We start from the raw sequence: 17,372 nt of genomic DNA on the forward strand, positions 1-17,372 counted from the left end.
TTGACATCTGTTCACAGTATTGAAACAAACAGGCACCAATTCAGCTGGCTCCTGAGAGTCAACTTGTGACAACTTGTGACTCTTGTGAGGAACCATGAACAAATTCCCACACATACCCTCCATGGTTAGTATTCAAACCCCAGACATTTTAAGAGTTACATTTACATCATTCTGCTCAGAGGTGTCTATACTGTACCACCTGTTATTCAAATATCTAGGCTCTCTAGCTTTTCCTGAGTGATCAGGTGAAGCCAACCACAATCATTTTGATTGTTGGTGCTATGGTAAGGAGGCAAGCAGAGGACATGACACAGGAAAAAATCACTGGCTTTGCAATACCTGAAAAGACACATTTGTAATATAGTTTTACCTTCCCAGTTATACTCTATTTATGTTATCACTAGGTTGCATCTTTATTTTCTACATTCATGGAGAGATGTTAGCAAATTGTATTGAAATCAAAGAAGAGAAACCATGGTTGAGATTCTAAATCTGTCACAGAGAATCCACTCTAAGTTTTAGAGAACACCCTGCTTACGGACCATCTCTTCTCTAGTGCAGAGGGACACAGCTTGCAGTATGTAACCAAACTAAGACTAGAAAATGTCTTCTTATGGCTGATGAACCACCTGGAGGAGGGAAAGTGAAGATGAGGAGGCTAGTTCTATTTACTTAAAAATAATTTTCCAAAGGAGAAGTGGTGCTTGGCTTATGCAATATATATGATATGTATAAAAATTGGTCCATGATATTTCTTTACCTAAAGTGTGCTCCCAAATTGAGTTCTGGTGCAAAGGGCTTATCTGAAACAATGGTGGAGCCAACTCCTGAAGCCTGGACAGGAATTCGGTAGGTGTTGCTGTCTTCAATGTCCAAAACGATTGTGTCTTTGAATGTCAGTATGTCGTTCAAGTTGGCGGTCAGTGTCAGTTCAACATCACTTTCTGGGGGAACCATGCCTTCCTTGGGCTCAATGGTCCAAAGGGACTTTTTGTGTGCCTGCAAAACAAGACTACAAGTTAACTGTGAAGATATTCTTGGCTTTTCATTCTGCACATGTCAAAGCCCTCTATACTTCAGATGCCTGGCACTGCAGAATTCAACATCAGAGACAAACATTTTTTTGAATCAAAGCAGCTGGGTGTTTGTTGGCTTTTCTTTTTTTCAAAAAGGAATATGATTCTGAAGAGCAAACCTACAATTCTACTTTTGAATGCTCTGGGAAGATTCTTTACATCCTTTTTGTAAGATGACAGCTCAGCTCTCTAACAAACTTATACTAATTATCTGCTCTAATCTCCAAACTCTGAGACACCAACAGAAGGTGCAAAATCCTTCCTGGAATTTGGAATTTTTAAAAGAAATGTTTTTCAAGTGCAAAGTTTTCGTGATGTTATAGTAGGGGTGAACAGCTTTCATTAATAAAAACAATGTAAAATCATCCTGGTTTCTATTATTTCAAAATAATCAATAGAATTTCATTTGCTAAAATTCCAAACTTATTTTGAAACATGTTACAGGACTAAATAATAGAGTTGGAAGTGACTCCCACCAGTGTATTCCCTTTAACTGCTTAGATCCTCATAGCTCAGTCTCTTTCCTCCCCAAGGTCTTTGACTGAACAACACTTCGAAATGTAGCTTATGCTTACCATCACATTTTAAGTTGAAAACCTTCCCCCTTCAGTACTCTTTATACTTTTACCCTGCTCCATTTTTTACCATCTTCTAACATAGTACATGGCTGACTTATCATTATCCTTCTCTCCTTGCACTACAATATACATTCTCTGTAGAAGGGATTTTTGTCTCTTTTGTTATAGTTGTTCTTTTATCTATAATTATGCATGGTACATAGTAGATGCTTAATAAGTATTTGTTAGATGAACTCATATATCTGCCTTTTAATCAAATCTTGTGATGTTAGAGAACTCATTTATCAACTAAGGTAACGTATCCCTGGTTTTTAACAATCCATAATATCTGGTATATCTTCCTTACACTAAGCAGAGATCTGTTTGTTTTTGACCTTCCATATACTGGTATTTTGGAGAAGACAATGGCACCCCACTCCAGTACTCTTTCCTGGAAAATCCCATGGATGGAGGAGCCTGGTAGGCTGCAGTCCATGGGGTTGCTAAGAGTCGGACATGACTGAGCGACTTCACTTTTTCATTTTCATGCATTGGAGAAGAAAAAGGCAACCCACTCCAGTATTCTTGCCTAGTGAATCCCAGGGATGGGGGAGCCTGGTGGGCTGCCGTCTATGGGGTCGCACAGAGTCGGACATGACTGAAGCGACTTAGCAGCAGCAGCAGCAGCAGCAGCATACTGGTATTTGGTCCACTCCCTTGGAGCTAAATAGAAAAAATTGAATCTCCCTCTTTTGTTTAACAGCCCTTCAAATTACACCTCCAACTTAAGAAGAAAACCTCTTATGGCTCCAAAGTAAGTTGAAAATTTGGCTAACGTGTCAAGAATTAAAAAAATGACTCAAGCTATAAGCACCTTATTTAAAAATATAAACTCTGTGTCTTTGGTGTTAATCTACTTTCCTAGGCTGCTTTTAAGACTTTTCTCCTTGTATTTGATTAATTATGGTGCAGTTTTACCACAGTGTGTCCAGTTATGAGTTTATTTGTATATCCTGCTTGGAATTTGCTACCCTTCCAGAATCTGTGGTTTGGTATCTTTATTTCTGAAAAATTCTCAGCAATTTGTGTTTAAATACAGTTTCTGACTCATTCTTTCTTCTTTCTTTATATTACTCCATTCTATGTGGGTATGACTTTCCTAGTGTGTCCTCACAGGCTTCATCTGCATTTTCCATCCTTTCTCTCCCTGTGCTTCATTTTGGATGATTTCCTCTGAGCTGTCTTCCAGTTCAATAATTCTTTCTTCAGCTGCATATAATTCACTGTTAAACACATCTAGCATATTTTAATTTCAGGGTTTTTTTTTAATTCAGTTTTATTATTTACTTTTCTTTTTATACATTTTTCAGCCTTTGGAGATCTTTTAAAATTCTGATTATGACATTCAACTTATTAGCTACTTTTCCTCATCCTTCCCAGTTATCTACAAATTTGATAAGCAAATTGTTTTATATGTACTTAAAAGGAAATACTTTTTAAGTGCATATACCAAATACATGCTCAGTGGTTCTGAGGTCCAGATATTTTGGGACACAAAAATATCCAAAGCACAGTTTCTGCCCCCAAGAAGCTGATAATAATGACATTCAGAGAGACAACCATGCAAAACAAAAATGCAAGTCAGAAGAAGGCTACAGTGAATGTGTCTCAGGGAAATATAAAGAACAAGCTGCATTTTTGGAGCAGAAGATACTGAAATTCTTTGTATGATAAATTTCCAGACACATTTTCTTTTCTGTCTAAATATGAAATTGAGCTTAATTATCACAGAGTGTGATCCTTAACTATATTATGCCATTGCTTAATAAAATTCAATTTGTTCCATTCTCATTTTACATGTAAACAGTATCTCAAAATTAACACAAAGCACCATATCCCTATTTTGATTGTTATATTATTTAAATTAATTCTAACAGTACTGTTTTGTTTTGAGAAAAAAAATACTCAGAAATATTTATATGAGTAAATATTCATAGAAAATATTTAACGATGACTAACAATGCATTGGGAAAAGGCTGAAAACAGGAAAGATGTAGAGATCATTTCAAAACTTCCAGGATAATAATGGAGTGGCAAAATCAAGCTTTCCACTCCATTGAAGAAGAATCTGATTATCCCCTCATGAATCTTCTGTGGCTCCCTGTACTCTTCTGAGTAAGGAAGCTCTGAATAAGCTCTCTTTAAAAAAAGCAGACAGAAGAAAACAACAATTTAAAAACAAATGTAAAATATACTCTACGGGCTGGATTTGAGAGAGCATTCCAGTACAAAGTTATCCTTCCTCTATTTAATTTCTATGGTGTATTTCTCTTAGCAAAAGGAAAAAGAGAAATGTAAAAACACATGTAGCTCCATGAGGGCTGAGGTTCAATGTAAAGTTACAGATCAGAAATCTCCTGGGTTTGGAATAGAGTTGTACTGATTGATGTTCATTGTAAATAAGAAGAATGTATTTTGCAATTTGCAGTCAAGAGTTAGAAATTTCAGTAGGCAGAATCTTGTAGGATGACAGTGCCTTGGAATGTCTCCATAACCCACGTCTAGCCCCAGTGTAAACTCAGAGACTGGATTTGGTCAGTGGGCCCTGAATGGTCACCCTCTTGGGAACAGGGTCACAGGTACTTAAATAAGGAGAATCTAATATTTAAACCCAAATGCCAACTTCCCAGTTAACAGCTGAGGAAAATCCTATTGCACAGATCAGAATGCTAATTAAAATTTTTCTTGGCTTGAAAGTCTGCATGGGAACTAATAAATTGCATTTTAAAATTCAAATAAATTAAATGAAGCAAAGAAGAACAGTTCTCAAGATTATAAATTGTTTATAAAGAGGATGTAGATGAATGATGAGAAAATTTTAATTTTAGTATTAATGGAAATTATAGATTTAACTCTAAGTCACAAGTCCTACTATTATTCGTAACCTTTTAATATGGGACATCTCTAGAGACATAGATAGAAAAGAAAACAAACATTAAATGCCATACTAGATAAACTAGGGCTGAGATAAGATATTTGTATGCTAATTATCTCTATTCAGAACACTTGCCAAAAGAAATGTTGATGTTTGTATGACAAACTATTTCTCCAAAATATTTAAACTTTTCTCCTCATAGTAAATTAGCCCCAGTGAAATACTTTTAATATTAAGAAAACAGTAAGCAAAGTCTGCCCTTCTATAAAATTGACTTGTACTTGTGCATAATTTTATCCTAAAATATTAGTAACAAAAATAATAATTCTCATAAATTTAATTTGGGGGATTATAGATCAATTATTACTGGCAAGATAAACTACATGATTGAATATCGCTATATTTTGCTCATGTTTAGGCTCAAAGAAATAACTTCTTTGCATCTTCTTAATTTATCCATGTTTTAAAAAACAGTGTCTGATAGCCCAGTCATAGCAATGTAGGCTTATTCTAGCATGAACTGCAAAACTCTTACATGTATAACTGATTCACTATGCTGTCCAGCAGAAGCTACACAAGATTATAAATCAATTACACTCCAATAATTTTTTTTAAAAATAGACAACCAAAAAGGACCTACTGCATAGCACAGGGAACTATACTCAATGTTATTCGATAACCTATAAAGGAAAAGAATCTAAAATAGAATACACATACACAAACATACACACTTCAATAAAAAGTTAAAAAAAAAAAACAACAACAAAAAACTCATAGCTTCAACCCATTTCCCAGTTCCAAAACCACAGTCATATTTGTACGTATTTGTCACAGCAGTACTCCACTCTCAGCATCAGTATCTGTCTTAGTCAGCTGCTATAACAAAGTACCATAGACTGACTGGGTGGCTTATAAACTACCAAAATTTATTTCTCACAATGCCAAAGACTAAATCCAAGATCAGGGTGCCAGCATGATTGAGTTCGCCTGAGAGCCCTCTTCCAGACTGAAGACTGTTGGCTTTTCCCTTGTGTCCTCACACAGTGGAGAGAGAGCAGAGGAAGTAGCTCTCTTTTGACCCTTATTAGGGGACTAATCCTTTCCTGAGGTCTCGACTCTTATGATCTCATCTAATCCTAATTACCTCCCAAAGACCTCACCTCCTAACACCATCACACCAGAGGAGAGAGTTTCAAATATGAATTTTGGAAGAATACGAACAATCCAGTCTCTGACATTCTGCCCCAGAGCCCCCAAATCCATGCCATTCTCATATGCACAATATATCCATTTCATCTAAATAGCCCCCAAAGCACTTGCTTGATTAACTTGTTTGGTTTCACTGGTTCACAGCTAGAGAGGAATTTTACCTCAGGATGAATGTACTCTGAGTCTTATTCATACCTGATTTAGTTGATAGTTAGCTAAGACTCTAGACCTTAGAGGTGATACTAGAACAAGTTAAGGCTGTTGGGATGGAATGAACTTATTTTTCATGTGAGAAGGACATCAGTTTGGAGGAGCCAAGATGGAATGTTATGAACTGATGTTTTGTGTTTCCCCCTAAATTAATGTTGAGACCCTCTCCTCAGTATGATGGTATCAGGAGGTGGGGCTCATGAACCAGATTACTGTTATCCTTAGAGTCACAAACCCCAGAGGAGGGCATGACAATCCACTCCAGTATTCTTGCCTGGAGAATCCCCATGGAGAGAGGAGCCTAGTGGGCCATAGTCCATGGGGTTTCAGAGTCAGACATGACTGAGCAATTAAGCACAGCACAGCACAAGAGTCATGAAAGATTTACTTCATCTACTCCACTCTGAGGATACAGTGACAAGTTATGAGTTCCTGGGGTGGAAGAGGGCCCTTGGCAGAATTCAACCACACTACAGAAATAAATTTCGGTAGTTTATAAGCCATCCAGCCTACTGGTACTTCATTATAGTAGCCTGAACTAACACACAGTCCCAAAGTACAAATACTAATACCTTCTAACATATTGGGCTTCCCTGGTGGCTCAGATGGTAAAGAATCTGCCTGCAATGTGGGAGACGTGGGTTCAATCCCTGGGTTGGGAATATCCCCTGAAGAAGGGAAACCTACTCCAGTATTCTGGCCAGGAGAATTCCACGGACTGTATAGTCCATGGGGTCGCAAAGAGTTGGACATGACTGAGCGACTTTCACTTCTAACATATTAACCATAGGAAATAACACAAAAGTGAGTTCGAAAGAGCTATAAATGCAGATAGATGCTTTTAAATGAGTCATTATAGCTTCATTTCATTGGAGTTTTTATTATTGTACATAGGAGTCTTTGATGTATCATTTTCAGTCCGATCTACACAATCAAAGTTATATATGGAAATAGATATTCCATGCTTGAGCAACCAGCTCTTCTCCTTACTTAGAACTGCTTGTTTTACTTTCAGTCTTTTTAGTCTAGGCTTTTATTTTATTTTGTCAAAGAGTTCTTTATCTCTTTAATGAAAAAATTAGTAAAATAATACAGCTGGCTCCAAGGAGAACACAGGGACTTGTTTATATAGCCAGTGAAAGGAAAAATTGCTGAAATACAATTGCTAATAAGTTAGATATTTAATTGCTTGATCTCCTATAGAACAATAAAAAGACAACATTTGATGTAATCTTTCACATTTCTAGAGGTCTTTTAGAATTTTAATGTCCAGATTGACTTTGAAAGGCACACAGTAATCTGTTTAGGTGATTATTTTAGATAAAGTAATGTCAATTGCTATAAGGGAAAGACCCCTGACACTTAATGGCTTTAAAAAAAAAAAAACCATTTATTTTATTATTATTACTGTTCTCATGTATTCCAGTTGCTGGCAGGACTGAGGATGGGTTTCTGTTCCATTCAGGCATTCAAGGGCCCCAGCTAAATAGAGAACGTCATGTTTAATTCATGGCTTCTTTGGCAGTCTGGACACTGACTGACATCTGCCCAGCCAATAAGAAAATAAAGAGAATGGAGGCTCGAGGGCCAAGATTTTATGCACCAAGCCTCAAAGTGGCACAGATCACTTCTGCTCACTTCCACTGGCCAGAGCTCAGTCATGCAGCCACACTTAACTCCAGAGCAGGCTGGGAAACGTCACCCGCTCTGGTTCAAGAGGAAAGGAGGACAGGCATAGTGAACTATAAGCCACCCTCTGCTACAGCAACTTTGTGGGTTCAGTCTACTGTCATATTCTTAGGTCTTCCCCAACTGCCTTAGATCGTAGATTTTGGAAGGTGAAGAGTTCACTCCACCAGAACACAGAGGTAGAAGTATCACATTTCAACTTCTCTGGGAATTTCAGGCCTGGAGTTCATATCTATCTGCTGTTAGGACAAATGGAGGAGCAGCTAGGAGAAAAAATAAAAAATGTTCTAGGCAGGATCATCTCATTCTGATGGCCCTTCTCCCCAGATGTGTGGCCTTTGAGCACTCTATTTAGTTTGAGGCTTAGCTTACAATTAAAACATAAATCAATGCCATTTTTGTTCTTCTTTTATCAAAAAAACAAATGCCTTTCATAAGAGGGCATTGTGAATGTCAGCTTTCGTGTTCTAACCATTTATTTTCCTCCTCTAGCTAGTAACACAGGTCAACCCTCTGTCCACGGTAAAGAGAGGGTGTCACCAGCATAAGTGCTGTTTCAAGTCAGGGGACATTAGTTTTCAATGGATGGGCACCATTTCTATTCTGATTCCTGCTGACACAGGTTGGCTGCTCTGGAAAGAAGACCTGACGTTGCTTTCCAGGGCTGAAGTGATGAGTTTTCTTTTTGATGAAGCTTATTAATCAATGTTTGGCATAAAACCAGGCAGCACAGTACATCCTAGAATCCAAGAACAAGTCACAATAAGATGCCTGCTGCTCAGGTATTGGACTGTCCTTATCAAAAGTCAGTCTCTAACCATGCTCACCTTGTGTCTCTTTGGTATTTGGCTCTTAGGGGTGTCCTTTGTTTTTAGGGAGGACTTGGTCTGTGTGACATTTTCTGTTATTAGATGGCAAATCTGACTAAAGGGGGAACCGATGAATGGTAATCTTGGCTATGGAGGACACTCTGTAACCCTTTTAAAGGTTCTGATGGTTACAAAGGAGGGTTCTAAAGGAAGAGAGACATTGTGGTTTGAGTCCCAGATCTGCCACTTGCCAGCTCTCACACATTGGGCACGTCACTTCACTGTGTCCAGCCTCAGTTATCCCACCTGTAGCTCATGATACTGATGACAACTTCTGCAAAGAGTTGATGATTAAATGAGGTGATGCACATACAACTCAGAACATTGTCTCACACATAGTAAATCCCTGTAAGTCACAGCTACTGTCATCATTTTACCAAGAGCTGAAATGCTCCACATGACATATAATTACGGGCTCAACAGTATTTCCCATGACATGTATTACCAAACTCATAAAACAAGGATAGATGCTAAGAAGCATTTAACATACAATACTCTTTTCAGAAGAGAAGCATCTCACAAGGGTTCACAGTAGGTGGACATCTAAGATGGCCCCCAAGATCTCCCTCTCCTGGTGTCCAGTTATCTTCTCCTAGTTATTCAATCAAACACCAATCTAGGCACTACTGTGAAAGGTCCTGACTCAGTTGATGTTAAGGAGGAGAGATTACCCTATTGGGCCTGACTTAATCAGGGGAGCCCTTAGAAGGGACTGGGTCTTCCTAATGAGATTCCAAGCAGGAGAGGGTCTGTAGGGGGCTCAACAGCTGACAGTGGTCCCTGACTGATAGCCAGCAAGAAAATGGGGCCTCAGTCATTCAACTGCAAGAAAAGAAACTCTGCCAAATCTGAGGGGGCCCAGAATGGATCTTTCCCTCGTCAAACCTCCAGAAGAGAATGCAGATCAGCCAGCAACTCCATCTCAGCCTTCTGAGATCCTAGGAGGAGGATCCAGCCAAGTCATGCCTGGATTTCTGACCCACGGAAACTGAGGTAATACATCTGTGTTGTATTAAGCCACTAAGTCTGTAGTAATTATTTACTTTCCAGTCCAGGTTCGATGCATGATACTGGATGCTTGGGGCTGGTGCACTGGGACGACCCCAAGGGATGGTGTGGGGAGGGAGGAGGGAGGAGGGTTCAGGATGGGGAGCACGTGTATATCTGTGGCAGATTCATTTTGATATTTGGCAAAACTAATACAAGTACGTAAAGTTTAAAAATAAAATAAAATTAAAAACAAACAAACAAACAAAAACTAATGCAGAGTTTCAAATATTTCTTCCTAAGATGATTAAAAAAAAAAAAAAAAGCTTTCCTAAGGCTTCTACCAAAATTTCAGCAATAGTTGCCTCTGTTTCTTCTATGAATTGGGGCTAAAATGCTTCAGTCATTACAGTAGCTCATGAACAACACATACAGGTGGTTGGTATGCATATGTGCATATGATTGTGCAGAACACAAAAAGTTTTGATCTTTTGCATTTCAGAATTCCAGGCCCACTGGTGAGGAGTGTTAATCCCTGCTCCCTGAGGTTACACATATCTAAGGCTAACATTTGCTTTTTATTTGACAACAGGGCATTAGCACACCTCTTAGCCAACACTCAGGTCCCAAGGTAAAGCAGCCAGTGCTTTTATAAGTTACCCTATCGTGTATTTCATATTTTCCACAAAAGACAGAAGTGTTTGCACATGTCGTTTTATCAATAAATGAATGCACATACACTCAGGCAGACCTTCTATCCTGCAGAGCTAATGACTAGGAAGCTTGAAGTAAACAGCACTGTGCACTTGTCTCCAGAATGACTCGCTTGCCAGTTGAAACCTGCAGGAATTTCCTTCCACGGGATGACAGGACACAAATAACAACAGGAACCAAAGTGCAGAGTGAGGGATTTCTTTGGATTTATACCATTATCTCAGCAGATGATCAATTCTTTGTGGAACAAAACAATGAACAGTCACCGAGGCCTTTCTGTTTTTTTGTCCTCTAAATGGTATCTCTAGCCATATGGTTCTCTGCCCTGAAGTGAGTCACTTTGCTGCTTAAAATAATTAACTGAACGTTAGGAAATGAAATGCAAAAGAAATGATGACAGAGCTTTAGAAGAGAGGCACAGAGGGTCATGATTAAAAAAGAGGGCTTCAGAGTCACATGGAGACCGACAGGTCAACTGCAGACTCTGTCCATTTGTAGCCAGACGACTCTGTACTAATTTTTAATAAAATGGGTGCCAAGCACTTTGTCTAGCACAGAATAAATACTCAGTAACTGGTGGTTATTAGAAGGTTAGCATTCAAAATTTCATGTCCAGTCCACCTTCCTGTTTGTGTCCCACCCCCAGCCCCCAGACCAACCCAACTTGTTGACAGGAATGTCTTTCACAGACCTGATCCTGTGCCTCTCCTACTGGAGATTCTGGATGGCTCTCCAATGTCTGGACCAGTAGTGCTGACTTTTCCCCTCTTTGGGAAAACTATGGAATCTCTTCAAAGAAAAATGTGCGCATGCGAACACACACCTCCCACATACAAACATACTCTAAATACATACCCCAAACTTTATATATAATTTCCAGGGCTCAAGGACCTCCAAACATGGTGGATATTTGTCATCTTTTCTGTTTGAAACAAAGGCACTGTGTGCTAAGTCACTTCAGTCATGTTTGATTCTTTGCAACCCTATGGACTGCAGCCCACCAGGCTCCTCTGTCCATGGGATTCTCCAGGCAAGAACACTGGAGTGGGTTGCCATTCCGTCTTCCAGGGGATCTTCCTGACCCAGGGATTGAACTCAGATCTCCTGTATTTGCAGGCCATCTCAGCCACCAGGGAAGTCCAATTTGTTTGAAACAAAGGCAGCCTGCGATCAAGACTGGCACCATCAGATAGGAGCCTCCGGTCTGGAGGATCTCTTTCAAATACTTTGTTAAGGAGCACTTCTGTAGGCTTACTTCCCAGGCGCTGTCAGTTTCCAACAGGCATCCTTGGCCTCAGCCACACTGGATCTCCCCAAAGGTGTGGTACACCATCACTGCATTTAACTGTGCTGCTCTTTGGAAATGTACACCCCATTTCCCTGTCCTCCTCCTCCTTACCCCTCAACTCTCCACTCGAATGTGCCCATCTATAAACATTTTTAATTTTGTGGGAGAATTAGCCACTTCCTATAGGCTTCCCTGATAGCTCAGTTGGTAAAAAAAATCTGCCTGCAATGCAGGAGACCCTGGTTCGATTCCTGGTTCGGGAAGATCCGCTGGAGAAGGGAAAGGCTACCCACTTCAGTATTCTGGCCTGGAGAATTCCATGGACTGTATAGTCCATGGGGTCACAAAGAGTCGAACATGACTGAGTGACTTTGACTTTACTCACTCACTAGCCACATCTTATGCTGTGCTTATATATAACACTGCACACTGTAATACTGTGTTGTTTTTGTGGTCATTTCTTTTTTTGAGATTGCAAATTCTTTGAAGAAAGAGATCATTCTTATGATCTTATGAACTAAGAGATCATTTTTATGTCTCTCCCTTCAGTGAGCACAATTAGTCCCAGGCATGCGGAAGATACTTAGAAATACTTGTTAGTCAACAAGTACGTGGAAAATGTTCAGTATCACCAGTAAGCCAAAGAAACACAAACTTAACTAGCAATATGTGTTTTTTTTTTCCCTCATCTGCCAGATTTAGCAAACAAAATGCCAGCAAGGGTCTGAGACAGGGTAACCTTCTTTAACACTGAGGGGGGTAGGATATAAACTGGTACAAATTTTCTAGGAGATAATTTCAAAAGACTTACCAAGACTTAGTTACATTCATGTCATTTGATCCAGCAATTGCATTTCTAGGAATTTAGTCTAAGGAAACAGCTAAAGATGGGAGCAGCAATTAGGATGTGAACATTGTTTACAGTGGTGAAAAGCTGGAAACCACCTATCGATAGGCGATTAGCTAAATCAACTGCGGTGAAGCCCAATGATGGAATAAAGTCAGTCACTGTAAATGATCTGTGTAGGAATATTCCTTAATAATTCATGTCAGAAACTGACTATACCACACTGTTGAATAAAAATAGCTGGTAATGAAGTAGTATTGATGGTGGGGGATAGGAATACACAGACAGACACACACAGTACAGTTTTGGAACATGTACACCAAAAGCTTAATGGTGGTTATTGGTAGGGTGCCATATGAGTGACTTTTTTTCTTTTATTAACTTCTGTTTGTTCTATAAGGATGCTAATTTGTGTAACAGGGAAAACACACTTTTGTTTCTTGAATAAATTACACATCCTAAAAGGATATGATTACCCTTCTCTTTAGGGCCCATTTAATTTTAACTCTGCTTGTTCTCCTTAGTTTCATTCCCAGTTTCTTTCTTTCTTAGAAGCTTTTTCTTGAAAAAATAAATAATGCATGTCCCAGTGCTGAATTCAAATGGATTCTAATGAGTCTCTCTCTCTCCTGCACAGGACCACTAGTTACCATTCCCAGAGGCAGCCATTGTTTTCAGTTTTCTGCCTGTCTTTTCAGAGAAACTTTATAAACAAAACTAAAAAATATACATATTTATATTTTTTCTTATATACTTTTTCTTGCATAAATGGTAGCATACTTCTACATACTGTCTTGCAGCATGATTTAAAATTTTAAATCTTATTTTTATGAGATATATGCATTACACAATTTTTGTGAAAAACAGAAGTCTCTTGCACCCCACCCCACCCTTATCAATCCCCCTGTTGCTCATTAATGATGGCAACCACTGTCAATTTTCAGCATTTTCTTTTGCTGTTCGCCTTCTCATCTATAATCTACTGTTACTTCTTACCTGGGCAGTTTGAGCCCTATCCATTTGCTTCTGTGGAAGGCAATGACAGCTTTTTTCCCTTTCCCTCTCTCTCTGAGTTTGTCTGTTTTACCAACTCGTCTACATTTTCATTTTGAGTAGCTCCTTCTGAACTTTCACTTCCACAGTTATCTATTCATCTGTATGTAATGCACAGTTAAACTCATCTACTGAGTTCCTAATTTCAATTGCATTTTTCAGGTTTTCAATTCCCATTTGTTCTCTTTTATACTTTCTAGATCTCTACCAAATTCTAAATTGTGCCTTTTATTTCCTTGAGTATATTAAGCATATTGTAGTTTTATGTTAATTTGTATCCTATGCTTGGTAATTTTAAAATTAACTGTTTGACATTGTATATGAAAACTGTAGAGATATTTTGAGGCTTAGAATCATGTTGTCATCTTCTGGTAAGAACATATATTTGCTTCTAGGAAAGATGTGGAAGGAACTAGGAATCCTGGAACTCCTTCATCCAAACAGAGATTATGAGGTCTGCATTAGGTCACTTTTGTTTCCAGAAAATAGCTTTTCCTAGTCGGAACCAAAAGTTTGAGAGTTTTACCAAGTTCATTTTTCTCCAGTTTTTATCTCTCTAGCCTGTCTTGATTCCAATGTTTATCTTCTTAGATCAATGAGTTTTCTGAAAGCTCCTTTTAGTTTTCAACCTCTTCTGGTACTATATAGAAAAGTGAAAGAAAGTGAAGTCACTCAGTCATGTCTGACTCTTTGAGACCCCATGGACTGTAGACCCCCAGGCTCCTCAGTCCATGGAAATTTTCCAGGCAAGAGTGCTGGAGTGGGTTGCCATTTCCTTCTCCAGGAGATCTTCCTGACCCAGGGATTGAACCCAGGTCTCCCAAATTGCAGGCAGGCGCTTTACTGTCTGAGCCACCAGGGAAACCAGAGCAGTCATAAATGCTGGGTTTAAATTCCTTAACTTCCTTTTCCTTCTGGGTTGTTGTCACTGGCATTGTTGCTCCATCATTCCCTTAAACTTGTGATTTTCCATATTGTGCCCAGATTTTCTCCCTGTTCTTAGAGGGAAGGAGTTTAGAATGACAGATTGACTGAAAGGGCTTGGTCACTGAGATGCTGAGAGTTCCTATTGGTCAAGCAACTGTCCTACTTCTTAATTTGCCCCTTTGCAGGGAGTAGGGGGTAGGGGGAAGTCTGTGAGAATTTTAAGGCCAGCAGAGTTTGACTATATGAGGGAATCAGGTTTCTGTAACTTACATATAGCTCTTATGATTACACAGCTCTTAAGATTACCAATAATCTTTTAAGGCTACAAGGAGGTATCTTTCAACAGGGACAATAATGTTCTTTCTGAAAATCACTGCCTTCTCAAGACTCAGTCAAAGGTGTTCAATCAAACACAAGACATAAAGATAGTTAAATAAAAGAACTAGGACTGCTCTGAGCACACAGATATGATTTACATGGTGCCAGGAAGCATCTGCACAAATACATGAATAAAATGCTCCGAGAATCAGAAAGCTAATGAACCTAAAATTTCTAGAGTAATTTATTTGCTAATAAATCTCTTTTCTTTGGTGTAGAAGAACACATATGGATTCATCAATAAAAATGTTTTATATTTTATAAGCTGGCTTCACTGTCAAAAATTACAGAAACAAATGAAGAGTAAGAAAAAAGGCAGTAATAGTGCTCCCATCTGATAGAGCACTGTACTATGTAGATCAGTTAAATTTGAAATCTTAAGGCTTCTCTGAGTGTGCCTTATTTCTTTTTCTTTCTTACCCAAGAAATAGAAAAAAATCTTAAGATATAGTGTCAAAAAAATAAAAAAGTCTTTCCATAAGCCATTTCACCTAGATCTTTTTGTCTGTCAACATTAATAATCAAAACTACCATCTATTGAATGCTGATGTTTATTTTTCACCAGGCTCTTTCTACATAGATTATCATGTTTAATCTTCTAGATGCCGTTATTAGTTCCACTGAAAGAGAAGGAACCAAAGCCTCAGAAAGATTAAACAATGTGCCCAGAATTAGCACACACAGACTTAGGGCTTGATTCCAGATGTGTCTGACTAGAACCCATACTGTTGATAGTACAGAATACTACTGCAGCTCTCAGATACTCAACCACTGTTTGCTGAGTGACTACTGTATCTAAGACCCTCAGATAAATGTTGCCCTTCTTTCCCAGACTCATTTCAATTTAATATCCTAACATTCCAGAGGAGGATTTTTTCCTTTCAAAGCATAAAACAATGCTGCATACAATTTCATCACAACCACTTAAAAAAAAATCCCAAATGCCATTCTACAGAGAGCTGTACCATGTTACAGATGCCTCTCCAGTCTCTTTCCTTTCACTTGTGACAGAGAAGATAAAATGGCACTGAGGAAGAATAGACTTGCTCCCCGATCAACTCCATCTGATCTTTATGTATGTGTGTCAGGATTTCATACCATTAACAAACCTTTACACCATGCTCCTTAATGCATCTGTCTTTTCTCATTACATAAAAGTGTGTTTCATTTTGTACTAGCTTATTATTGAGGATGACTGACTACTGTCAGTACACAAACAGGCAGAATAAATTCTTTAGTTTTTAATGACAATGACAGCCATCCCTTAAGAGTAACATGAGTTGGTTGGTGTCTTAGTTGATGTAGACTGCTATAACAGAATACTATACTGGGTGGTTTACAAACAACAGAAATTTATTTCTCACTGTTCTGGCTGGTAGTCTGAGATTAGAGTGTCAATATAGTCAGGTTCTGGTGTGAGGTCTCTTCCAGGTTGTAGACTGCCATTTTTTTCTTTGTATCCTTAAGTGATGGAGAGTGTGAGAGAGCTCTCTGGGGTTTCTTTTGTGAGGGCACTAATCTCATTCATGATGACTCTATCCTCATGACCTATTTACCTCACCAAAACTTCACCTCCTAATACCATCACACTGAGGGTTAGGATTTCAATACATGAATTGACGGTGGCAGGGGTTGGGGGGTGGCACAGGGCACAAACACTTAGTCCACTGTCGTTCTGCTGATGGTGATGCTGGCGATGGGGAAGAAGTTATAGATTTGTATGGAGGAGGGAAAGTAGAACTTGAAATAAAAAAGCCACATTTGGTCCATATGAAGGAAATTTTGCCTTAATCTCCCTCTGTGGTGACAAGTATTAAGTGTATGCCTGAATAACAACTAATTAGCAAAAACAATTTGCTAAAGCTAATTAAGAGCTGGAATAGGCAGAATGAAGATGGAAAAGCTTATAAAGCATGCAGGAAACCAATATATTTTTCTTTTATTTTCTGGCAAGCTCTTTCACGACAAGGAAATCAAGCCTCCTTTCATTCTGGCTTGAGCTTATACTTGAATTAATCATATTTAATCAGTAGAGCTGTCACTCTAAATTCAGGGAAGGTGCTGACCCATCATGTAATCAATAGCTTTCCTTCTCCTAGAGTAGTTTATAATCAGTATAACCTGCTGGAATCTGTCTTATGAGTTTCACATTTAGTTATGCCAAAGTAAAAAAAGTCTCAAATGAGGGTCGGCATGAGGGGCTTACAGCTGTCTGCCAAGTACAAACCTTTGCTTCTGGAAGTCTCTTGACATCACTGCCATTGGTAGCCTCTTGTGACTGAAAGAGTCACTTGGTAGGCTTAGGGAGAGGGTGGTCCATTTTGGAATGGCTATGACTTTTACATGGTAAGAGAGAAGATGCCCATCTTGATAAATTAGGATGTTATCCTCTTATTTCCTTATTCCTGTGAGTTTATTCTATAGATTTTGTTCACAATTAAGGCTAAGACATAAGAACTCTGCTCTCTCATAAAGATACATTTTAGTGTCTTTTGTCGGTGCTCACTAGTAATATGTTAAACATTATAAAAATAGTTAAGAGGTTTGATTATAAATCAATGAGTTTAAGTGTTAAAACATGTCTTTTAGTTTAATACACAGAAAAAAGATAATACTTTGAAAAAATGAAAAGC

General features: G+C 38.6%; 1 protein-coding gene across 1 annotated transcript in view; it reads right to left on the minus strand.

Moving 5' to 3' along the window:
- Window positions 1–17,372, minus strand: part of HYDIN (HYDIN, axonemal central pair apparatus protein) — a 347,261-nt gene that overhangs the window by 158,599 nt on the left and 171,290 nt on the right. Inside the window, 1 exon segment of the mRNA XM_027516055.1 lies at window positions 761–999. Coding sequence (XP_027371856.1) covers window positions 761–999 — 239 coding nt within the window.

Source organism: Bos indicus x Bos taurus, chromosome 18 (assembly GCF_003369695.1).
Source record: "Bos indicus x Bos taurus breed Angus x Brahman F1 hybrid chromosome 18, Bos_hybrid_MaternalHap_v2.0, whole genome shotgun sequence".
NCBI lineage: Eukaryota > Metazoa > Chordata > Mammalia > Artiodactyla > Bovidae > Bos > Bos indicus x Bos taurus.